Source organism: Nannobrachium achirus (assembly GCF_963921795.1).
Source record: "Nannobrachium achirus genome assembly, chromosome: 1".
In the NCBI taxonomy this organism is placed as follows: Eukaryota; Metazoa; Chordata; class Actinopteri; order Myctophiformes; family Myctophidae; genus Nannobrachium; species Nannobrachium achirus.
The window spans coordinates 20,454,045-20,481,595 of record NC_137810.1 but is presented as its reverse complement, the minus strand read 5'-3'; the positions used below and the strand labels follow the sequence as shown (position 1 = coordinate 20,481,595).

The 27,551-nt window shown below is 42.0% G+C and overlaps 1 protein-coding gene across 1 annotated transcript; it reads right to left on the bottom strand.

Moving 5' to 3' along the window:
• Positions 1–487: 487 nt before the first annotated feature.
• Positions 488–8,876, bottom strand: rgs8 (regulator of G protein signaling 8; the record flags this gene model as incomplete). Its single annotated transcript, XM_080723410.1, has 4 exons — positions 488–682; positions 1,170–1,336; positions 6,699–6,760; positions 8,776–8,876. The coding sequence occupies 4 exons, from the start codon at positions 8,874–8,876 to the stop codon at positions 488–490; spliced, it is 525 nt and encodes a 174-aa protein (XP_080579536.1).
• Between the last annotated feature and the right edge of the window lie 18,675 nt (positions 8,877–27,551).

The window sequence follows — 27,551 nt, the reverse complement described above, 5'->3', positions numbered from 1 at the left end:
AATCTTACATCTTAATTGTACTATATCAGAACTTTGAGTTCATTCCCCAATACACAGGCAAATTCTATACCCTAAAAATATATTGTAGTTATTTTAATAACTTCCAATCTGGAACGCACACACAGTCGCACGGTCACACGCGCGCGCACACACACACACGCACACACACACACACACACACACACACACACACACACACACACACACACACACACACACACACACACACACACACACACACACACACACACACACACACACACACACACATTAAAGCATAGCCAATTTACAAGCCTACAATATTGTTGTGAGCTTATATGTTCGGCTCTTTTTTTAAAGGTGTACCTTGAGATTTTGACTTGCCCATAGATATTCCTTGGGCACAAAAAGTTTGACAACCACGCCTTTGGGATTCACAGTGAATTGAGAATTTATGTCAGAGGGTGACTGATGGTCATAATGTCCTTTAGGCTCCTCATCAGATGTGTCAGACAGACCGTCGCTGGTTTTGTGAGTGTGTCCTGTTGACAATGTCCTGGTACATCTTGGACCTGAGGAAGCGCGGGTAGGAGTCTTTCTCCATGAGGCTGTAGATCTTGGCCTGGATCTCGTTAAGGCTGGCCGGGCTTGGCTCCTCCAAGCTCTGCTTTGCCCTCGCTCTGGTGTGGCAGTCAATATTCACCTGCCAGAACATGGGGAACAACATGAGAATTCACATGTTTGCTCTCAAAACCAGTACAGAATGCAGACTTCATTGTGTTGTCGATAAGCATCGAGCAACACGACACAGGCTCGTGTCAGCAGTATAAAATAGCCTTTGTTATGCTAGATAACAGTCCATTATTCTGTTCGATCCTTTGTGTGTGTGTGTGTGTGTGTGTGTGTGTGTGTGTGTGTGTGTGTGTGTGTGTGTGTGTGTGTGTGTGTGTGTGTGTGTGTGTGTGTGTGTGTGTGTGTGTGTGTGTGTGTGTGTGTGTGTGTGTGTGTGTGTGTGTGTGTGCGTGCGCGCGCGCGCGCGTAATAAAGCATCCTTTATTATGCTTGATAACAGTCCATTATTCTGTTCACTATACTGCACTGGTGATTTGATACAATTCTCTCTCACATATAGGGAATTGTAATTGTTTACAATTACTTTGATAATAAGCAGTATAGCCGCACACTCCTACCTCTCTGGGTGCCTTGATATCAATGAACTCCTTGTAAATCTTGTTGGCTTTAGACACCAGCTTGGCAGAGGACTTGATTTTTTTATATTCCTCACAGGCCATCCAGAACTCAATGTTCTCGTCGCTGAACTCGGTCTTGAGAAAAGCCCGGAAGGCAGCCAGGCCATCTGTAATGGACACATGAATCAGGTAGTGAGAGCGAGGCAGTAAAACATCAACAACCGTTACAAACGTGATAGATATCACAGCATGGCACTGCATGTGCTAAGCAGCACAGCACGACCTGCTGCTGTGCTACTGGTGTTTTTCCAGTATTTAATCATGGGGAACGTGCAACAATTTTATGTGCATTCTACACCGATATTGTCATGATACGGGTCACCCTCTTGTTCCCGGAAACAGGAAACATCTCCCACGAATGGAACACAAACAAGTTATCATGCAACGCTCCTGCCCCAATGCCTTATTTTTTTCCTTCTTGTCTTCATCACTCAAGATAAGTGATCATTCAATGATAACAAGGAGGGAGGGCATGTTTTTTCTACTGGCCTGTGTCTGGCAAGCTGTTTCCACATCCTTTTTCTCCTGAATGGGTTTGCTTTACAAAGAGATAGTTGCTGCATACAGAAACATTGTAGTGAGATGATTTGCTATACTTTACCTTAAAAAAGAACCCTGGTTCTCAAACTATTTAATTAAGGACCGCTAATAAATTGATATTTGGCAACAGGCACCCATCTGAAACCTTTTCATGACAGGGACCCAATACAAGATTTATATTTTTCAAGATCTTTGGAAAATTGCAGATCTACAAGCTCACAACACACAAAGCATTGTGAGCTTGTAGATTGGCTGATGTCATGTAAAGTGGGTGAACAGATTCTATATATCAAGACATTTTGATGGAGACCTCCTGGAACCCCCTCAAGGACCCCTGGGGGTCCACGGAGCCCAGTTTGAGAACCACTGGTGTAGACAGGGCAGGCTATTTAGCTCAGGGCCAGTATAGTGAAAATACAGTTAGCTACAAAGCACAGCCAAATGCAGGAGGTGAATGGGAAGTGTGATGATGGTTTAATTCAATTCAGGGGGAAATCAAATAAAAGCAAGAACATTCTCTACTGTATGTCCTAACATGAGAACAACGAGCAGTAACATATCCCTGCTTGCTCTAACTCTCTACTTATGAGTACAGCCAGGTAAGTGGTGTGTGCACAGGCTTATTGTCGCTGTTGGGCAGAAACACATTATGTCCAAAACCATTATTTCTCAGGAAAATAACCAGTGTTCCAGTGGATCCAACATAGTTAATATTTAGTCATAAGCTCTTGTTAATACTTTTCATTGCTTAAATCCTAAGATAAATCTCAGTCTGTCCGTGTCCAGCCTTGGGTGCGTCTGTATTTCCCGTATTTTGAGAACCGTCTGTCCCACCTCGATGCCTGGAGTCGAGTCAGTCAGATAGGCGGTTGTCAAGAATTGCTATGCATGCCTAATGCCTAGCTTGGGATAGATCCTGTAAGGCATGTCCTCCACAACAGATGTGCCCTGGAAAGCATTACTCTTTAAAGAGGTGGTGCTATAGTTTTGTAGGCCTATGTGTCTAAGTTAACATAACTCTAGACCCCCGGGTGTGGTTATAATATGCAAATATGTCTTCCCTGTGTATTTGAGCGGTGGTCACACCGTCTCTTATTTTTGACTGCGTTAGTACCGCTGGTGACCAAGTGGTGCTGAGGAGTCACACACACACACACACACACACACACACACACACACACACACACACACACACACACACACACACACACACACACACACACACACACACACACACACACACACACACACACACACAGGGTATCGATTAACAACATGAACTGCTCACATCCAATGCTCACTTCAAACATGCATGGGTTTGATTTTTTTGGTTACTTCCTGAAAGCTGAAAGCCCAGTTGAAATACAAATATAATGACATCATAATATCATTCCCTCCCCTTTTCACCATTCAAATGCTGTGGGTGTGGGTGTGGCTAACTTCAGCTGGGTCACCACCCACCTGACAACCAGGCATACTTAAGGAGTAATTCACCCCCAAAATTATTTTTTTTCCTACTCACCCCATGGAGACTTGAGTTCAATAATTTTGTTTAGTTTTTGTCACATGATTCCGAAGCCAATAATTTGAGGAGACTCTTTGTAGGCCCATTGATTCCGGATGGAGACCTAAATGCATTTGGATCTCCATCCGGAATCAGTGGGGGTAACACTTTCAGTAGACTTTTTTGAAAAAAATCTTATTACAAGTATAATCATAATACCTGATGCTTATGTTGTAGGGGTAAAATCACAGCACCCCATCTTTAACCCCTACAACCCCACCCGTTCACTCAGATCAGCCAACACAGGGATGCTGACAGAACCCTCGCTAAAAACCCCAGGACAAAAATCCACTCGTCCTAGATAATTTGCCCTCCTGGCCCCAAAACTGTGGATCCCTGTCGCACTTAGAACTATACAGACTCACTCCCTAGCTTCCGCCGTGGACTGAAGACTCACCTCTTCAGACTCCACTTAAACCCATAGCACTACTGTAACACTCCCCTTCCCTCAATGACCATACATGAAGCTAGATAGCATTTTTTAGGTTCTAGAAGTTCTTTACTGATTAGGTGCGTGGTCTACCTATGTTATTGTTTTTCTAGATTGATATTCCTAATTTTGTTAATGTACTGACATATTATCTTGCTTATTAGTGATGTGTATTACCTGCTTATTGTAAGTTGCTTTGGATTAAAAGTGTCTGATAAATGCCTAAACTGTAAACTGTTTAAAACTTTTTTTTAAAGGATCCCTGGCTGATAAGCCCTATATATACCTTAATACAGTACATTAATTTCCCTCCATAACAAAAAAAAAAAGAAAAAAAAAGAAGAAAAAAAATATATTTTAGAATCACTTTCACTCAATAGGGACACACAACTACAGTACTGTAGCAAGCTGATGATGTAATTTGTCCATGTGTGGTCCAGCCCTATGGAATGTATGGAATGCTTGGCTAATAAAACCTATTTAAAGATTGCTTTGATGCTCATATTAACCATAGGAAGTATAACGTTGGTTTTCAGTGAGCACATGCATTCCATGCATTCCATAGGGCTGTACCACACATGGACAAATGTGTCAACTTGCGAGTGAAAATAATACAATTTCTAAAATAAATAAAACATTTAAGGTGTTTTTCATTTCTAAATTTAGTTACAATTATAATGTATTAAGCCATGTATTAAGTAATAAAACTACTCAATGTCAATCTTTTTACCTTGCCAAAATTACTTTTTTGTGAGAGCGTATTTTGTATTTATATAAAAAAAAATATGTTTAAATTAGCTTTAAATTAATACTGTATAAATGAATTAAGTAGCCTAATATGTTTTAATAATAATAATAATAATAATATATATTTTTGAAGCAGTGAAAGCCGCTTCCAAGGAGTGGCTTTGTGTGTCCAATGTGTGTCCCCCACGTCCATATATGGTCATTTCAGTCCAGAATGAACAGGTTTTATCTGTCCCGTACGTCCAGAATATGTGTGTAGTGTCCGTCCCGGTCTGATGATTGGATGATTACAAATTTCCAATGAGACCATACTTTGAGGATTGGTCAAGCTTCACATGACAATTCGGCCCTCCAGATAAAATAATTTATTCATTCAGAATTCTGAATTCTGAGCTCTGGAACTCTAGAACACATACAGCTTCACTTCGAACCGAATGTATACAGAGTTCATAGCTCTAGAATACATAGAATAAAAGTTCACCGCTTCACTTCGAACAGAAGTTTGATTTTTGAAGCGGTGAAAACCGCTTCCAATGAGTGGCTTTGTGTGTCCCACGCCCATATATGGTCATTTCAGTCCAGAATGAACAGGTTTTTTCAAAAACAAAATGTGTGTTTAATGTCCATATATCGTCATCTCAGTCCAGAATGAACAGGTTTTTTCAAAAACACAATGTATGTCACCTCATGTCCATATATGGTCACTCCAGTCCAGAATGAACAGGTTTTTTCTGTCCCGTACGTCCAGAATATCAGTCCAGAATGAATAGGCTTTTTCAAAAAGCAAAATGTGTGTCCCATGTCCATATATGGCCATTTCAGTTCAGAATGAACAGGTTTTATCTGTCCCGTCCGTCCGTCCGTCCGTCCGTCCGTCCGTCCGTACGTACGTACGTCCGTACGTACGTATGTGTGTAGTGTCCGTCCCGGTCTGATGATTGGATACTTTGAGGATTGGTCAAGCTTCACATGACAATTCGGCCCTCCAGATAAAATCATTAATTCATTCAGAATATAAAGAATGTATAGATCACAGAGTTCATAACTCTAGAACACATAGAATAAAAGTTCACCGCTTCACTTCGAACCGAGGTTTGATTTTTTAAATTCTTAACTGATCCTCACTGACTGTCCATAGCTATTTGAGTAGTATAGCACATGGTAGCTTATGGTGACAAGCTATCAAGGCTATCTGTGACATGATCCACCTCTTTCTGGGGACATTAAATAAAGAGGGAACAGAAGGAGCAGACAGCTTGGTTTCAACAATGTAGCTTCACACCCATCACAGCCTGCTATTACTTGACAAAATTGTCATTTGGTGTCCCTGAAGCTCAGTGCATATATGTGTGTGTGTGTACTGTATGTTTGAGTTTGTCCATAAATAATGTATGAGCGACTGCATGTGACTGAGTTTCCGTATGGCCTTATGTAAGCATGTGTATGTGCTGTATGTGTATTTGTTTGAGCAATTTTATGTGTACAGAGTGTACGCTGTCCAAGAGGAAGGTCATAGCTAAGTACAGTGCTGTTTGTGACTCATTGTGCAGTGAAGTCTCTTACCAGAAAAGAAATACTGTAAGATTGAAGGGGGAAAATTGACTGCACAAATTGTGTGGTGTGTGGTGTGCAATATAGAACACGTTTAAGAAATAAGAAAGGTATGTTTTATTGTTGGATCTGAGTAGCTCTTTTCTTAGTAATGGTTGTGAAGATGTCAGTGGTGTCCCAGACCACTGGTTCTCAACCTGTGGGTTGGGACCCCCAGGGGGGTCCCCAAATAACTTTGGCGGGTCCCCAGATGATTAACTTAACGTGCAACATTGTTTTCCTCACTCAACAGTAAACAAACCAACATTTAAAGTTTAAGTGTAGAGAGGGTATCTGCACATTTCTAAAGTGACAATTGAAGGACTTTGTAATACCTCTAAAATGACACATTAAATATTGGTCAAATATTAGAGGCAGATATTGTGAAAATAGCTGATCTACATGCATTACATTACATTACAAAATGTAATGCCTCAACTAGTGCTCGTCAGGTTGCAGGGTCCCCAATTAAAATATGGTTATTTTGGGGGTCCTGAAAAAGTTGAGAACCATTGCTTTAGACCAGGGCTGGGTAAACCTTTCAGCACTGTTATTGCCCTCAGTCTGATATCTCTGACAGTTAACATGTTCCACTTACATTTGTGTGAGAGGAGGAGATCAAAGGATTCTGACCATTGGACAACCTCATCTGTCGACAGTCTGGTGGAAAAAGACATAAGCCATAAGACGATATGGAAGAGGTCAAAGCACTGTTTCTATGCATATTTAATAGAGTTACAAATGTAGATTCCCTTAAGCGATTGTTCACTTTAACAATTCCTAGAATAATTGCTAACATGAAATCTAAAGATATGATTTACACACTACAAAATGTATTCACTATAGCAGTAAGACACCTTATGGGCGAAAAGCGCCCTCGCCCTAAAGGGCAGGACGGAATCTGCACAGGACGGAATTCATTTGCAGGTGTGATTTGAGTTGTGTTTGTTTGTTTAAGTTGGACAATGTTTATGTTGTTTATGTTATAGACCACATGAGATTCACACTATATGGGCATTCCAAGCTATGGGCCACGAATAAGAAACACGAATAAGAAACTAGAAAAGCAGTTCCTGAAGAAACTGCACGGGCACGCTGAAAACATGCACAAGGTATATTATATGCAGAAATGTACACATCCCTCCTCAGACAGACTTTCGATTCAGCTCAAGCAGTAATATAAATGGTGAGAAAGAATTAATTTCCCAGAGGAATCCACAGGAAATTTGTAAAGAGACATTTGTAAAGAGAAAAGTACAAGCTGAACAACTTGAAGTTTGAACAAAATTTCTACTAAGTCAAAGAATGTGGAAGTAGTAGAATGCCAAAAAAAGTGGCTGAATAAATATACATTGGGGACAACTTTGCAAAGGCGAGCCCACAGTTAAACAATCCAGTACAGGCACTTATATAATTGTTGTACCCACTTTTAGCATCAGAGAACACAAAAATGGTAAAGAAAAAACGCACCTGCAAAGTGAGAACGATGCATGGTTTCAAACACGACACACGTGCACGTAACATTAGTTTTAGAGTTCTGTGCTCATATACGGACAATCATACATGGACACTCATACATGGAAACTCATACGGACACTCATACAGACACTCATATGGACACTGATGTCCGTTATCTCCATACATGGAGTTCTGTGCCTATATGGACACTCATACATACATACACACAAAGCCAGACGTGGGAGTGGTTAGCACCGCTCAAAAATCGCACCGGTGTTGGTCTCTGCATACTTGAAACCAATGGCGTTAGTCTCGTGTGACGTTAGTCTCGTTCTACGGACATAGAGACATAGCATCCTGGACACAATATCCACTGGGAGCGTTTCGCTGTTACTACGTGTCATCTTTTCGACACCCAACTCTAACCCTTACCCTAAACCTAACCCTAACCTCTGTGGAGTCGCTAACCCTCCCGACGCTCCTTTGTCGAAAATCGAAATGACGGTCGTTTGAAAGAGTGAGATTTCCCCATATCCACTGTGGGCTGCATAACTGAGTGGCGGAAGTGCTGTGGTTAAGGGAAGTTACGTCACGCAATGCAGGTCTGTTTACATCAGCCAGCGAAACAAAACGAAATAGATTGTAGCTTATAACTCGCTCTTAATAGGTGTAACTTTGTCAGAATCCATGTTTTTGTTTGGATATTGTTTATTACGATTGCAACCGAAGGGTCGGGAGAAGTAGAACGTTTTTTTTTGCCAGTGGCGAATACACCACACTGTGAAAAAACAATAACATCCGGGGAAATTCTCCCGGCGGAAGTAGCACCGTTCATAGATTGGCCTCCAAGTACTACAATAATGGGAACTGCACTTCCTCTGACAATGTGTAATATGGGTACTCTGACAATGGTTACGAGGTAACAAGTACAATGCATTCCGGGAGGGGCCTGTGTTCCCAATGGGCATCAAATTAATTAAAATATAATGTTACTAGCCAAAATCTAAAGAACTATTCAATATTTAAATCAAACCATAACCTAACAAGATAACCTGTCCATGATTCCTATTCCCTTTGGATTCCTCTGTAAACTATGCTTAAGTTAACCTATGGTGTCCACTGTCCAGGAACACAATGGAGACAAAATTCACATAAGCTTGGTTTGGCCAATGCTTTAAATCACAATTCACAGGACTGGTTTGCCATGCCAGACTCACTTTAGACACCTGGCTGCAGATTCCTGGGTGGGCGGCAGGAACTCAGAGAAGTCACTATAGGAGTCGGACTTGTTGGACAGACAGCCGAGTCGGGTCTTCATGGTGCTGATTCTGCAGAGGGATATAATAATTATATTGCCAGTTGAACCCATTTCTAAAAATTGTTCTGGTAGTTTAGCATGTGCTTTTCCCACTATCCGGTTTTTTCCCTCCTTTGAAGCTGCAATCCAGGGCTTATTTTAACGAATGAAAAAGTATTTGCATGCAATCAATCATTGTAATCTGTACATGCTCACAACGCCTCGCGTCGCGTTGCGAGGCGTTGTGAGCATGTAGATCTGCTATTTTCACAATTTCTGCCTCTAATATTTGACAATTTGGCCAATGTTTAATTTGTCATTTTAGAGGTATTAAAAAGTCCTTAAATTATCACTTTAGAAATGTACATATACCCTCTATATACTTAAACTTTATGTTGGTTTGTTTACTGTTGAGTGAGAAAACAATGTTCCACATTAAGTTATTCATCTGGGGACCCCCAAAATAATTTGGGGACCCCCCTGGGGGTCCCGACCCACAGGTTGAGAACCACTGCTGTAAAGGACTAGAGAAAAGGCCTTGGGGTCAAAATCAGTCGGGTTCATCCTATGTACAGGCATAAAGGTTCCCAGCTAATTCCATGGTAATCCTGGCATTCATATTCAAGATACCTTGTTTGGGAGTTAAGTGTTGGATGGAACAATGGAGGGACTGAAAGACATCACCATCCTTAGAACCCCGCTGCTAGCAGGGCTATAAGTAGGCCTACATGTCACCAGGAATTTGCTGTATGTTGTTTAGCTCTTCGGTGTGCGGGCTGTTTATGGATCAGATATTTCATATAGTTACAGTAGCTGACTTTCGGCATTAAATTATACTTATTCTGATGCATGACCAGATGCAGGGAGATATGGTCACAGATAGTCTTCATTAACACAGATTGATGCAGACAGACAACAGGTGCAGCTCTGTAAGAAAAGGACTTGCATGCATAATCTCCATCACAGCACTGTTAGAATAACAATGCATTAGCAGATGAGAAGCAGCTGCACAGTAAATGAGTATCTGTCTCACCACCCTTAGGATGCTGTCAGAGCAGCAGAATAGATGCTCTGATAGATGTATCAGATGTTTGGAGACGCTTATTTTCATCTGATGCCCTTCATCTGTCCACATATCAGGTGCATGTATGTGTGTGTAAACATTTTTAGCTTGATCGGCATAACACTTGAGCCTCTGTTACCTCTCTCACTAACACGCACGCACGCACGCACGCACGCACGCACGCACGCACGCGCGCACGCGCACACACACACACACACACACACACACACACACACACACACACACACACACACACACACACACACACACACACACACACACACACACACACACTACCCAAATCAACAAATCCAAATCTGCCAGGCTGCTGGGTGCTGCTCTGCATTTGGTGCAAACACGTGCTTCTGCTGAGCTATTTATGAAAAGGGGAAAAAAAATCCCTGACAAAATCCATCTAGTCAGTGGGAAGCAAAGCTTGTTCAGCCATGCAGCAGAGTGATGTGTATCTAATGCATCCAACTTTTGCAGAGATGCCCATTGGGGCTGTGGATAAAAGAGGAATCTGAATTGTTAAACGCTGTGTGTGTGTGTGTGTGTGTGTGTGTGTGTGTGTGTGTGTGTGTGTGTGTGTGTGTGTGTGTGTGTGTGTGTGTGTGTGTGTGTGTGTGTGTGTGTGTGTGTGTGTGTGTGTGTGTGTGTGTGTGTGTGTGTGTGTGTGTGTGTGTGTGTGTGTGTGTGTGTGTGTGTGTGTGTGTGTGTGTGTGTGTGTGTGTGTGCGTGCGTGCGTGCGTGCGTGCGTGCGTGCGTGCGTGCGTGCGTGCGTGCGTGCGTGCGTGCGTGCGTGCGTGCGTGCGTGCGTGCGTGCGTGCGTGCGTGCGTGCGTGCGTGCGTGCGTGCGTGCGTGCGTGCGTGCGTGCGTGCGTGCGTGCGTGCGTGCGTGCGTGCGTGCGTGCGTGCGTGCGTGCGTGCGTGCGTGCGTGCGTGTTTTCAACCGTTATTTTTAGATTTCCTTCCCTGTCCTAGTTGCTGCTTTTTTCAACAGATGCATAGCTAAATGCTTAAATGAGGATTTGAGTTATTACAGCTACTGCAACAATTATGTTGCAATTAAAATACTGTACATTGCCCACCAGAAATATTATACACCAATGCGTATATTCATGCATAAATGCATTACTTTGAATGTGTGTGCAATCTGTGCATGCATTTAAGTGCTAAATAAAATAACTTTCAAGTACAGTTATTTCCTTGACACATGACACGCAGTCCTTTACTGTCTTGACTGACAATGATATAGAGTACTGTATGGATGCAAACTGGCTACCAGATAATGCCCTAAACTAAAGGGATAGTTCACCCTCAAAATAACTTTTTTCCAATAGATTATTCACCACATGGAGACTTGAATTATATATATATATATATATATATATATATATATATATATATATATATATATATATATATATACACAAGTTTCCAACATCCCATCGTGCATTGCGCAGAAATTGGACGGAGCTTCCGACGCCGCAGCCGAGTGTGATCTACAAGCTCACAACGGCTGCATCTGCGACGCGGCGTGAGCTTGTATGTCTGCTGTTAACCGGAAGTGTGGTGCAGTGTGGTGCAAAACATTCTCCAGTAAATTCCCGGGGAAAAAGGTGTATATATATATATATATATATATAATTTCATGACCAGCAGTTGTTTCCTATGGAGAGAGTCTCCTTTGAATTCAAGTTTCCATAGGGTGAGCAATCGATAGAAAACAAGTTATTTTGGGGGAGAGCTATTCCTTTAAGTCTTCAGACATAATCGTCGTTGTCGGGTGAAAACCTTGTATGTCCAAAACCTTTCGTTTTTATCATTTAAAAAAATTAACTAAACTAGTGAGAACAGCCGATCTACAAGCACACAACGCCTTGCGCCGCAAGGCGTTGTGTGCTTGTAGATCTGCTGTTTTCACGACTTTTGTGCGATGACCTTGTCTGATGAAGCAGAGCTTTACTTCGCGAAAAAACGTACACATTTGAAAATTGGAGATTTCCGCCCGACAGTGACAATTAAGCTTTGGCAGTGCACGTTCATGGATGACCCAAAGCAATTTCCTTTCAGCAAAAATTGCCATATTTGGTTCTCAAGTCATCATCAACTCCCAAGAAGCTAACTCTGATGTGCATAAATGTCTGTATGAGTGTGTGTGTCCATGCACCCTCTGCTGAATGGAAGCCCATGCTGCCCACAGTCATATGTGTCACTGTCAGGTCTACCATCTGATGTGCTGCAGGAACAGCGGGAGTCATGATTTTCTTGGCAGCCATCTGTCAATCCGGTGTTCCACTGACTCAGATTTTGTTCTGCATGGGCTGCCCTAATTACCCTTCCCAGCCTCTGCCAGTCTGATGCCCCCCTACATCTGAATCACTTGTGGCACCATCTTAACATTCTGTTCTGTCCACCCCCTATGGATCTGTGTCAATCTCCCTGCTTGCCTGCTTGTTTGTATCTTGTCTCTCTGTGTGTCTCCATGTATTTGGCTGTTTCCTCACCCATATTTCTCTTGTTTATTTTTTTAATTTACAGCATGTAACAGAAAATTCAACGATCAGTATCAGTCTGGGGGTCCAGGACCCCTCAGAGTTACTGCAGGGGGTCCTCCAAATCCTTTTTTATATTAACCACTTGAACCCTCGCGTCCATATTCTGAGAACTTTAGCCAAAAATAGCAGATCTAAGCTCACAACGCCTCATTGTGAGCTTGATCGGCTATTTTTGGCAGAGAGCTTTGGAGGGGAAAAAGAGCAGTTCATTAAAATAAGCCCTGGATTGCAGCTTCAAAGGAAGAAAGACTAAGTACAGTGAAAGGTCAAGTTTATTAAGTATTGATGGTTCAAGTGGTTAAATATCTGAAAACACAAATTGACATGAATCCAAAATACACTGATGATCATGCTGTCAAACAATGAAACTATATGGAATCTATGAAAAGGTTGTGGGGGTCCCTGCTTCATCTCTCTCTCTCAACTAAGGGTTCCTTGCCCTGAAAATGTTGAAAACCCCTGCACTACAGAACATGCTGCTGTAGTATATTTTATTATTTCCACTCACCACTCTGTCCTCAGCATATACAGAGACTAGCTGGCGGTTACACCCCGCCACTCCGACATGTCTCCTTTCCGACATGTCTCCATTCCGACACTAACCCTATCTCTAACCCTTACCCTAAACTTAACCTCTATGGAAGTGTCGCCACTCCGACAATAAGAAGTCAATTTCGTAGTGGCGACATGTCGGAATGGAGAGCGACACCTGAATCTGGCCTGGTACTGGTGTTCTGTTAGGTCATTGAATATGCAAACTGTTTCCTTGTAAGGCTGCTCAATTAAATCAACAATTAACTCATTCGTAGTTTAGGCCGAGGAGCACGAAGATTTTTCTATGTCTTTCACTGCTGGCTTCTCCTACCTGTTAACGCGGGCGCTCATCCAGTTCTCATCGTGCGTGATCGGACACTGCTATGCATCGTGTGTTCGCGTATTCCATCAGCTTCTCGATCCTTTTACATTTTTTCAATTGATCAATAAGTTCTCCGTCTGTAAGCCGCGGTGTTTACACAGAAAGCTAACGGGCCAAAATAGAGGACGGACCATCCGCTTCCGGTTTACGGTCTCAATGTTAACTGGTCCACTCAATAATGTGTCCGTGTACGGAGCATTAGTTCCGGCCTATTTTAGTTCCGCTTCGATAAAAAACATTTTTTTGAATTAAAGCTTATTAAATCTTCGGGTTCCTCAGGCATGGCAGAGAAGGGGTACAAAGGGGTATTTTTTTGGCAGAGGTTGAGTTAAACACAACCTATCGCAAGAGGACTGATGGATTTATGGATGAGTTAAGAGATGGGTCATCAACCCTTTTGTACTGGTAAGGAGATGAGGGAAAGATGCAACAGCTGCTGACCAAAGTATTATTTAAATCACCCACCTCTTGTTTAAATGTGTTATCTTTTTTAGTAATATCCATGGCAAATGCAAAAGTGAAATGTGATTGTGGTGTACTTATAATTGTGTTCCTTTTTTTTTCCTTTGGCAATTGCATTCACGCTTCAAAAATCATCAAAGGATTGGTTATTTGTGAAGCATTGCCACAGAGCTAATGATCAGAAATCCAATGCAAACATCCCATTAACTCTTTGTTGAGAGAACCTGCTTACTTCCTGCTTCCGGACACAAGAATACATCATCCCTTAACGGTTAAGGGATGATGTATTCAAGGCTTAACCGCTCTGTTGTGTTTGTTGGGGTGCCTGGGAATTGCTATTGCAAGATATGATTCATGATTTAACTTGACATGATTAGAAATGCTGTTGTTGCTCATCTTGCCTGGGGAACACGCACGCACGCACGCACGCACGCACACACACACACACACACACACACACACTTGTGGGGGATTTGTTTTGCAGTGCAGAAAAAATGGCTCCGTGTCCGAGGCTGGGAGAAATGACAGTTCAACTCTTGCCTTGTTTTTGCAACAGTGTTGCCATATGCATGCTGTGTTCTCAACAGAACAGGCACATCACATACTCTACTGTACTGTACTACCTCTGCAAACTACCCTTGCTCTGTTATGGCAGCCCACTGTATCAATACACTCAAGAACCAATAATCTCTTAATCTGTGTACAATGAACTGTAAATTTGCACATGTATAATATAAGATGATAATGGCTATGGGGATTCATTTACAAAAGTTCCGCCTGCTAAAGGGAAGCAAATATCACAGCAAAATGACTCTGAGAGACTAGAAGATTGAGGGGTGACAAGGGAGGCATAAGAGAGTTATGGAGGGGTCTGGATAAACAGAACTCAGATGCGGCTTCAAAGACTCCCTCCATCCTTTGACACTTCCGATGGGTGACATTTGCTGGCCTGAAAGAGCCTCATGGCATTCAGCAGTGATGGAGGGAAGGGGGGGGGGGGGGGGGGAGGCTGTGAACTGATGGCCAATTGCCCACAGAAATGTGTACTGCTGAGTGAATGCATGAATAAGTAATCGCACATAATATCATAATATAGGCAAATCTACATGCATACAGTAGGCTACATACATTACTCTGCATACATGTACATGTACAAATCCATCCACAGTAAAATAAGCATAAGACTGTTATGGAATAGGCTTACATTAGCACATTGCTGATGTGTGTGTTATTAGCTATACTGTACTATCAACTCACTTCATCAAACAATGTCAAATAATGTGAATTGTTTTCCATGAGGAACCTGGGGAAATGCCATACGATGATAATCTCCCCTCTTTATCGCCAACACAAGCCCTGTCAACCACTTCCTTTCCACCGCTGCATTACATAACAATCTGTCAGCCAAAATGCATTATAGATGGTTTACCTTGACTCGTGTGTGACAGCGGCTTGACTCACTCTCTCCCCTTCTTTCTGTCACTCTCTGTCCCCAAAGTACAGTCTCTGGCTTTTCAGCGCTGTTGTGTTTTGTTATGTTTTGTAAAATGTATGGATGGATGGTATACTCTATGTGTTTATTTGTATGCCTAATGCCCTGGACTGAAGAAATCTGCAGTTGCTGATGCCAGTAGAGTGGGTAGCCACACACGGCATGCTCATTGGTGTGAAATCATGGGGTGGGGGTGGGTGGTGAGAGGGATTGACAGTGAGAGAGAGAGAGAGAGAGGCAGAAGGGTGGGTGGTGTCAGGGAGAGATGGGGAAGAGTGTACTGTTTGCACAGGAAATCTCCAAGGACGACGCATCTGCCGAGTGCTTAGTGTGTGGCGGTGCTTTGATGGAGGAGAGGTGGCCACGTAGTGCATGCATGCATGCAGGGGGAGGCTGATGTGCTGTTGGTTTTCAAAGTGGTGTGGTGAAACCAGCAATAATGGAGAAAAGCTCATTTAACACACAGTAAAATACTCAGTGTTCATTTATCCATTTACCAAATGGGTTGATTTAGTTACAATTGTAAACGCTCAGATTTAAGTTAACACTAGAGATTGATTAATTTATTGATTGATAACACTTTATTCATTCCCCAAGGGGGAAATGCAGGGTCTCACTGCAGAATAAGCAGTAGATTAAAGGGTAGAAAGGGCACGGTAGACAATAAATAAGTAAATAAATACAGTAATAAACCATACAACAATACGTAGATACAATAAAGACTATACACAGAAAATAAATCAATACACTACATGCCCAGAATATCCCTGAGGGGACAATAAAGACAATTATTATTATAACGTTGTACCCCATTCACAAAAATCTATATATATCATTGCATAAAGTTATAAAGCTACAATGCTGGAGAGATTATCTTAATTGTTTCATATTGACACAAATAAAATTATGGTGCCAACTGACCACCTTGGGAAGTACCAAAATCTGCATTGGCCCCTGGACTAATACAAACCACACATACTAAACTAAATGAAACGCTCTGAGGGATGCTGGGAAGTCCCTCTCCTGTCCAATACACACCCCATAACACTACCCTATTCGAACTAAAACCTCAACCATCATTATATTTGTTAACAATTTCAACATTTTGTGCCCTAAAGAAATCCCTCTATATACTGCCAGATTATCAACCCATTTATTATAATTGTCTCCACCAGCCGAAGGCATGGGGGAGAGTATGTTTTCTCCTCCGTCCGTCCGTGCGTCCGTCCGTCCGTCCGTGCGTCCGTCCGTGCGTCCTCGCAGTTTGTGTGCACCTAATCTCAGTCGCCGTTGGCCCGGTCGCAGCCAAAGTGAGCACACACATTCCCTGGATGCCAATCTAGAACCTCTGCCCTAAATTTTTCAAATGGGCCTTTTCTAGCGCCACCTAGTGGCCGATGTTCACAAAACACATTTCTGTGCACTGCTCTTACAGATTTTGTCCAAAAATCCTACAAATCGGTAGGCAGTATCTCGACAGTCATGTGATCGACACGGATCTGTCCGTTTTTGCATATTCCATCCTGATTGGCTAAGATTGGCTTCCAAAGTTTGTAGGATTGAGCCGTTTTGAACAAAATGCCTCAAATCCCAAACGCAAAGTGCAATTATCATGAAATCGCGCACACACGTTCCCACTAGGTCGAGGAAGAAATGCCACTTCAAATTTTTGAAATCAGCCTAATGGTGGCGCTATAACAGGCCGATTTGTGGTTTTACCTATAACTCCACCGATCAGTTTCAAACTTTGTAAGCGTACTCCCTAGAGGCCAAGGAAAAACCCTTTCCCTGCATTTTTCACATCAGCCTTTTATAGCGCCACCAGGAGGCCAACTTATGTAAAACACAATTTTTCCTATTATTCCTTGAGATTTTATCCAAAAATCATGCAAATCGGTACACAGTATCTCTATAGTCATGTGATCAAGTCCGATCAGTCTCATATTTCATATTCCATCCTAATTGGCTAATATTGGCTTCCAAAGTTTGCGGGATTGCTCCGTTTTTGAACAAAATGCCTCAAATCATCAACGCAGCTTGCGATTAGTGTGAAATTTGCCACACATATTCCCACTAGGTCAACAAACAAATGATACCTTTTTCACATTGGGCTGTTATAACGCCACCAGCAGGTAGACTTTAGCAAAACACATTTTTGGAACACAATGCCTCAAATCATGCATGCAGCGTCCGATTGCCATGAAAGATCTAAGGTGAAGAACATATGCCACCCTTTTTACATTGGCCTATTATACAGTTGCACCACCAGGACGCCTGGCCTGGTGGAGACCTGTGCTCGCAAGAGCACTGCTTCTAGTTATGCATGCCCTCTTTTCAAATGATTGAGGACATTACAAAGAGCGAGTGAAGAAAATGATTCACCACATCATTGACCAAGGATGTGCAGCCTAGTGTTTTTGGGGCTAATTGCGACCGTAAGGTCGCAGTTTAGTATGAAAACCTCCACCGGCCGTCCGTCGGTCACACGTGCGGTCGACCGCACGTCACACGTGCGGTCGACGTGTGATGAGGTCACGATGAGTCATCTATGCCCAAATATAGATTTCTAGGTCAGATGGCCCATAGAGTTTGTGATGTCAAACCTAGCAACCCAATATAAACAAACCTGATGTCAGACCTGAAGTATCCTTTTATACCCATATATGGAGATACAGAGATCTCCATATATGGGCATATTAGAAAGCCCATATATGGGCATATATACGGATGACATCAGGGATATCCATATATGGGCATAAAAGGGACAAGGGCTTACAGTTAAGAGATCTCCATATATGGGCATATCAGAAAGCCCATATATGTTCATATACTGATGACATCAGGAATATCCATATATGGGCATAAAAGGGACAAGGACTTACAGTTAAGAGATCTCCATATATGGGCATAAAGGGACAAGGACTGTTACAGTAGATATAGAGATGTCCATATATGGGCATAAATGAACAAGGACTGACAAACACTGAGATCTCCATATAACCTATGGGAATATAAGGGACGAGGACTGTCAGCTTGTAGACCTATTTTCTAAATATTGTTGTACATTAAAAACTTGAAATGGGTCGTTCTGCATAGTACTTGGGATTTGTTGATGTAAATGTTCACATAGAGTGTAATAATTGGTAAAACAAACTTTTGGCCTATTTGTGGAGATAAGCGACCAACGGTCGCTTATCTCCCGATTAGGGAGTCTTACTGGTTAATGTGCTTGTAACTGTAGCCTATCCCTGGTTTCCTCATGAGATTCAGTTTGTTTTCTCTCCCTCTCTGAATGACTAATGGATTTGGATAACCTCCTCCGGAATACCAGAGTGTTACTTTACCTACTGTACTCTGAGTACATTCTTTCCTTCCATATTTGCTTGGTCTGAAGAGTGCTGATTAAAACCTCTACACTTCTGCCTCTGTCTGCTGGGCTTGGCAAACATTGTGAGCTTCACCTGTGCTAAATACACACAAGTGAGGAAAGTTCATGCTAAAGAGTAGCTTCCTTAGAAAACAATTATCTAATGGATAATCAAGCCAGACATTATTGAGAAAAATAAAAACAGACTTTATTTCTCAATAATGACAAGCTAACTGTTGATCAACCAGCTTATTATTACACAGCTACCCAATCAATACATTGACACAACATATAACAAAACAATGATTTTATTGATTTCAAAATTATTTCAAATGCTTACACTGAAGTAAATACTCCATTGAATTATACCAGGTACGTCCAGCGCAACACATTCGGCTCGCAAAACTGTTAGGAATTGTTGATCAAATATGAATCAATATTCTGTTATCCCTGTGCATCAAATATTGTGACTACTAATTGAAGCCGAGGCCGAATTGGACCAAATCGCATGGATGAGCCCTGACAGCACATGGTTGGTTCTACAGACTCCAAATTTCACACGCAGATAGCTCAGACCTTTGCCTACGTTCTTAGCTAGGCCTCGACCCGACCCGATCTGCGGTTTTCCGGAACCAACGCGAAAGGTTCGGAATCTCCATATGCGGAGTCCTGACTACTAAATTGAAGCCAATGGACGCCGAATCCGAATTGGCCCGAATCGCATGGACCAACACGAAAGGTTCGGAATCTCCATATGCGGAGTCCTGACTACTAAATTGAAGCCAATGGACGCCGAATCCGAATTGGCCCGAATCGCATGGATGAGCCCTGACAGCACATGGTTGGTGCTACAGACTCCAAATTTCGCACACAGACAGCTCAGATCTTTGCCTACATTCTTAGCTAGGCCTGGACCCGACCCGATACACAGTTTTTCGGATCCGGCACGAAAGGTTTGGAATCTCCGTATGCGGAGATGACTGACATCGGGCTGTTCCGGAGCAAGCGCTGACTCATTGTGACATCACTTCATAAAAGGCTCTGACATCACATACGCTAGATGACTCAACAAAAAATCTCTCGGAGTGTGGCATAAACTAAAGTCTTTCTTTCTCACTTCGAGGTGAGCAAAGTTCAGGGTGCTCTTCAGAGCGGTTGGGTTCAGGGGAATTAGCGGGCTGTGCCTTTAAGAGAACCAGGTGAATAATGTGGATAAGCCCGGGCAGTTCCCTCTCACGCTAAACTTAAATAATAAAGGGGAATAAGGAGCCCAGGGGCTAGGGAACTCCGGGGCGCTCTGTAAGTAAAGTAAGGGGTGAGTTACGAAGGCTCTCACTTGCTCTCACGTCATACGGGCAGTTGACAGGTTGCGTATGGTTACGTATTGAATGTTGAAACCCATATATGGAGACACCCGACACATCTCATTAAGTCTGCGGAATCTCCTTATGCGGAGCTGATTGTTGACATCAGGCTGTTCCGGAGGAAATCGGCGCAAGCGCTGACTCATTGTGACATCACTTCATAAAAGGCTCTGACATCACGTACACCACATGAGTCAATGGGCATAAATGGACACAGGCAAACAGATGGTCAAAACGGGTCCTATGACAACAGGTATAATGGGGTTTGCATTAAAGGGGGAACCGGCACTGTCTGCAACACAGTCGGAGGCACAGACAGATACAGAGATCTCCATAATGGGCATAAAGGGACACAGACAAACAGATACAGAGATCTCCATATGGGCATAAAATGGATGCAGACAGACAGATACAGATATCTCCATATATGAGTATAAATGGACACAGGCAAACAGATGGTCAATACGGGTCCTACAGATAACTCCATATATGGGCATAAATGGACACAGGCAAACAGATGGTCAAAACGGGTCCTACAGAGATCTCCATATATGGGCATAAAATGGACGTAGACAGACAGATATCTCCATATATGGGCATAAATGGACACACGCAAACAGATGGTCAAAATGGATCCTATGACAACAGGTATAATGGGACGCGGGCGGCCGAGCTTCTAGTTGGTTTAATTGTCAAAAAACTAGAGATGGGTATGGCTGCAGGCCTGGAGACACCTCCCTCTGCAGATCTTTCTTGTCAGATCTTTCGTCTCAGTACGGAAGTACCTAATTACTTGACTCTACTGCCCCCTAGTGCTTCGGGGACGTGTGCAGTGGGGCAACGGTGAGATTCGATCTAGTGATCTCTGGCACGCAAGTCGGCGACGCTATCCATTCAGCCATCAATGCTGATGTTTATCGTGGGCTTGCCCAGGCCTTACGGCCTGGGCATAAATATAACGATTGCATTCACCACGGCTTCGTAACTCGCGCGGCGCTCCGCCGGCCGCGCGGCCCTGGCCCGCTCTTCGCGGCCACTCGCGCCTGCGGCGCTCGGGGGCGAAGAGCAGGACCAAGGTCCGCTGGCCTTCGCGCCGCTTGCAATGTCGTGGACACTCGAGCGGCTCCGCCTTTGTTGACCCTGTAGACTTGCCGTTAGTACTTCCGTTCTGAGTACTTCCGTACTGAGACGAAAGATCTGACAAGAAAGATCTGCTGAGGGAGGTGTCTCCAGGCCTGCAGCCATACACTCTTGAAAAACTATACTGTTGATCAATAAAGCTTTGAATGGTTTGGGCTAAAATACATTTCTGAGCTTGTGCAATATTATAAACAATTTTATAAACCATCCAGGTCTGCTTTCTGTCCCTAAAACCAAAAATAAACGTGGGGAGCATTTAGTTTGTATGCACTATGCACCATATATTTGAAACCCTACATATGCTGGGGACATGAAAACCATCTCTCAGAGCCATTATCATAGCTTACACAATGAAAAGGGTTATTATGTCTTTCTGACTCTTACACAAGGCTTATTGAACATCCCGAAACAGGTTAAGGGATGTAATGTATTAATAGCTCTGATGTACCTGTGCATTCTAAAATGATCACTCACATCTTTAAATATAGTTCACCCAGTCACCCTGCACTGATGTCCTTTCTCCTTGATTACATGACTCTCCCTGGATCAAATGTATTGTTATGGCTCCATTGCTAATCTGTCTGGCCTTGATATTGTTGTTTTGTCCCAGACGACCTTTAGTGTACAGAATGATGGGGCATATTCTAATCTCTCTACAAAATTGGTCTGACATGTCTATAAATAGTGACACACAATTGTGAATGAAGGGTATAGGATTTGGCTCGCAGACTTTTGGACAGTATGCAAGCTGATATGCATTCGGGCATACCGTATATGATGTGATCAGCTGTTATCTGATTAGAGACAGAAGTGATCCACATTTAATCAGAATGAGAGCTGGATTTTGTCCCAATCAAATCTGTGGCTAGTCTGAGAAAGCTTCTGTGTAGTTTTGGCTGCAAGTTGTGTGAACTATAGGATATCTGTACTGTGATTTAAGGATTTACCGGTATATGGAATATTAAAACACTACTTCACCGTAGGCTTTACTGCGCAGCCTGTGCAAACTGGCTGTGAATACTGTTAGTTGTCAATTCAATCAGTTTTCCAGGTGGAATAGAGTATATTATGGATTAACCTGTCAGTGATTACGATTTTTAGAGCTAACTTTATGCTTTCAAGAGTAGGACTAGGAGGCATAGATCAGAGAGGCAAATGTGTCACGGACAAAGCTGCCCGCTTCTCGAGGGCATGATCTCCGTTGTAAGCCTATGCTCTATAAATTCGCTTATATCGACAACTATATCCAATAATTATTTTGATTATATTTCCAACAAGCTTCTGAGCATTTCCATACTAAGCTGATATTTTGTTGATGAGTTTATAATAAGAATGAGAGCTTGATTACTAATTGACTACAAGTTTCAGAGTGATATATCTAAAAGACATACTGTAATTATAAATCCTTAACCAGCTATCTGAGCCATTACTGCTACATTTGCACTAGCAAGGAAAGTCCAGAAACATGACTGGCATATCCTTCATGACACCACTACGACAGCGTTGCCTCTGAACAGACTCAAGTCCTGCCACCCATACAACAAAGCGGCACAAGAGAATCCCAGTTCTATCCCCGTCTCTTTGATGTGGGACCTCACACGAGGACGTGGTTGCACGACACTGAGCCTTCCCAAATGCTGTGATGGGTATTTTACAAATTAGGTCTATTATATATTATGTGCATAGCATAATATAGGCTGCTATATTGTGTGTGTGTTGTTGCTGCAGCCCCTAGTGACAATGAGGTGATAATTTAGCAAGGCTTAGGTAAAAAAAAAAAAAAAAACACCCGAACTTCCAAGTAGTCAATCACATCCTAGCTGATACCACCGCAAAGCATCGTTATTCTTTGCTATTGAATATCTCTCTCTCTCTCTCTCTCTCTCTCTCCATCTCTCTTTCTCTCCCCTCCTACGTGTACTAGTGCTCCGCTGCTCAGATTACAACCATTGCTGTTACAGTTAAGCCTGATTTTACTTTGTTGTGCACCGGTGCCAAGTGCTGGATATAGCCAAAAATAGCTACAAGCTCACAACACTACTCACATTGTGATTTTGTAGATTGGCTATTTTCAAGTATAAATCAGGCTTTATTGCTGCTGTTTAACTCTTGTTTGTTGGCATGAACTCGAAGGGAATGATCAGTAGGCTGCCCTGAAGAGATCATTAACTTTTCTTTCTCAAAGGTCAAGGTCTGACTTTTTGCTAAATGTTCATGAAACTTGATGGCAATGCTCAGTAGGCTGCCTTGGCGGTGTGATTACGTTTTTGGCTCATGAAGGTCAAACATCAAGGTTCCAATCGACGGACATACTGTACACTAGTACAAGAGATGTTGGCCAGGGTTTGCACGCTTGAGGTGAATTTGTTTATGTGATGTATGATCAACATAAACGGGTGGTTTTCACCCAGCAATTTTCCTTGTTTATATATTTCCTAATTATTTTTCTCATAACACAGCTCCTGACAGAGAGAAGTAATTGCAACTGTAAATCTGTGATTTGAAAATGGGTTTCCCATCTGGTAAACAAAACAGCTACCGCTCATTCAAGAGGAGATCCATTCCCTACTTTGCCAGGGGAGATATTGAGCTTCAAGCAGTGCTTCTGGTTAACCAATTTACAGTTGGTGTCCTACCCTACACCAGGGTCTACATTTCCCAATGAAAGAGTAGGGAGACCACTTCCAAGTTCCAACCACTCCAGATGTGCTAATTACATTGTATTAAAGCGGCACTTTTGCAGAAAATGCGGCACTTTTGCAGCAATTTTGATCTGAAGGTCAAGATTCGATTAGATCTCCTGAGCAAGTATATCCAGGCTCTATTAGCTCAATGGTAAAACTTTCAGCACTTACGCAGGAAAGTCAAATCCGAGGTAGAAGAGGAAGGTTGCATAGTGCAGCTTTAACATATACCCGGTATGTAAAGCGAGTTTGAGTTCTTTAAATACTACTAGTCAAAAGTATGTATAAATTCCAGGTATTATTATTATTATTATATTATTTAAATACTCTACTATACAAATTGGTTAATATAATATTTATTAGTTAAATAAGTCCCAGAATGCAACTTTAATATTGTTGACCTACTAGCCTACTGTATTTTCATGCATCCTTCCTTAAATTCGTGAGTTTTTACAACACTTCTCCTGACATGCACTGCATACATTACTATGCACCCACATGTACTTGAACTTAGTTGCAATCCTTATTGACAATTAACAGACAAGCAGTGTAATTATTGGGTCCGTCACCATCATCCTCATAATCAAATATAAAGTAACAAGCAACACTATACCTGCCAACTCAGTGCAGTTAATAGCTTCTATACTGCTCTCCAGCCTAGAATAATGATTAATTCATTATTATAATTGGCAATTATAGGTCAGGCATGATTACACATACTATACACCACTTTAGCATCATATAGGCAATTCCCTTCATCATTAGGTATTTTCTCCCTCTAAGGGTGGTTGGTGGGTATTGAGTTCATACCCACTGACTTAAAGGACAACTTTGTTTTTTGGAGCCGTGTGCAGAGCACATGGGCTCCCTCTGAGTGGCAATGTGTGTCCTGTCTCACCAGAGTCTGTGTCCAGTCGAGAATGAACAGGATCTGCCCATGCGCAATTCTTTGGATGGGATTTATGTCACTTTGAAGTGAGCCGATTTTTTGGATGGGATTTATGTCACTTTGAAGTGAGCCGATTTTTTGGATGGGATTTATGTCACTTTGAAGTGAGCCGATTTTTTGGATGGGATTTATGTCACTTTGAAGTGAGCCGATTTTTTGGATGGGATTTATGTCACTTTGAAGTGAGCCGAATCTCTGGGATCCGTTCTTTTCAAAGAGCCGTTCAAAAGTTCTTTATTTTGTTAATACTTTGTAGATTTTGATTATAATTACAAATCACTTCAATCAAAAACATAGACCTGGAACTGCTCAAATTCACGGCTCCACTTCGAACCGAGGTTCATATTTTAGATTGTAATTAGAGAAAAGAAAAGATGAGTGTGAAATTGTTTTCATGTACTGCTTTCTATTGTTTTAGAGATTTTAATGATTTTGATTTCAGTGGGCATGCATGCATACAAGTGGCTAAATGTGTATTTTTAGACAGAATAAGCCCATTCCCAAGATGCACCACAATATTTCATGGGCAGATGTGACTTATGGGGGCTAGTAGTGATACTGAAAATAGTAATATAGAAATCATCAGCTTATTGTGTCTAAAAAGACATATTTAGCCACTTGTACGCATGCTAAAAACAAGAAAGCAGTAAATAAAAACATTTTAACACTCATCTTTTCTCTAATTACTATCTAAAATATGAACCCTTGTTGTAAAAACAACAACAAAGTTGTCCTTAATAGGATGTCCAACAACCTGCCATGAATCACAGTGCTTATCTATTTTCTAATGAGTAATTGTAGTCGTTTTTCTCTGAAGAAGTATTACAATTCATAATATCGATCAAGAAGACTATTTCAAATTATTCATCATTACAGATACAGTATGTGAAGACATCAATAAACAGACAAGAAAACATAACGTATAACATTAAGGAAGTATTTAAAATAGAAGTAAAAGAAGACCATTAGTACTGGCCAGGAGCACTTTTTTCAGTGTAGGAATGATGTACTGTATACACTCCCACTGGAAATAAGATGTTCTCTAAATACGGCAGAATTAATTGTGTGTGTGTGTGTGCGTGCGTGCGTGCGTGCGTGCGTGCGTGCGTGCGTCCACTACAAATAGATGTAGATCTACACAGTGTCAAATTGAGATTTCACTGTGTAAAGGAACATTATGAACTGTAATTAATTCTGAAGGTTGTATGATATTTGACAGTCTTCTAGTGTCCTCTAGTGTCTGCTTTCTATAAATGCTCTCCTACAACTCCACCTGCCACACTGTTATTTGTAAATATAGTGTATACTGTATATAATATTGACTTATTAAAACATTTAGAGTTGCTGCTTCTGCTGTTGTTGATGATATTTGCAGGATTTATACAGTATACAGGTATGATGAAGGTAAATTGTAGCTGTTGTGTGGCATTTAGCGCACAATGAATTTCACTGGCCTTTTTGTCTGTGATTGGTATTGTTGACAATAAAGTTGAACCTTGAACCTTGATGATGTTGAAGGTAACAAATCCCCATAACTATATCTAAAGGTGTATATGTGCATTGAAATGTAGATGTAGACATAGACATACTAATGCAATGAAAGAAGACAAGTAGAATAGACAAGCAATTAAAAAACAACAGTGCAATCAACAACAGCACCAATGTGGATTTAAACACAAAAAAAAGCTGAAGCTTGTTTCCATTGTGGTCCACTATGAGACATACAGTACAACACTCAACAGACTATACAAACAACCATAAAACACAAAATAAATACTAACATAGACAGTTAAGAACAGTACACACAGGACAAGCAACTTACACCGAGATAGTGAGCCATCTGCAGCCAAGGGGCAGTAGAAGGCTCATTATCGCGGTGAAGTATAATGGACATCTGTTTGGGTAAGTGAAAGTCAACATAGCACCACTGTTATTATTATTATTATTACTCTGTTATAGACCTCTCTGACTTTTCTAGGGGAAGTGTTTCATAGACTCCCAACCTCAAACCACTCAGACCACTTGCCTGTTGCCCTGCATACAAAGAAGCCGTTTCTCACTACTTTGGAAAACCCCTCGTTGTTTCAGGTGTTCACATGCAATGAATTCTGGGATGGGTGTCTTTCATCTTTCCAATACTCAGCAGCAGTTGGGGTGAACAAGTCACCAACAAATCACAAGATTACTTGTGTTCTAAAACAATGGGGAAAGTATTTTTTTGATTGGGGGGGGGGGGGGCTACAGTTAAACACCCTGCCTAAAAGGAACATCCCAAATAAGTCCTTTTACGGCCTTTTTTATGTTGGAAGCCCTCTGTATTTAATTCATGGACATAATAAATAGCAAGCAAAGAAAACATTCAATAATATCGCAGTTATAAAAACACTATATGTACAGGATAGGGGAAACAAGGGGGTGGGGCTAAGGTAAGGGGGAGGGGGGGGGGGGTACTCACTTCTCGCCTGTCTATGGGAGAAGTGATAACTACCTCCTTCTCTGGCCTCCTGAAAGGTGAGTTTTCAGGGCAATTTTGAAGGATGCCAGCGAGCTATACATGTTTTAAGGGAGGTAGTCAAGGAATTCCACACCTGGGTGGCAGTGTTGTAGAAGGAGAATTTACCCATATTTGTCTTATGGGTTTGTGCTATCAGATCATTGTGTGCGCTCCCTCTGGTGTTGTGGCTGTGGGTGTCGCTCC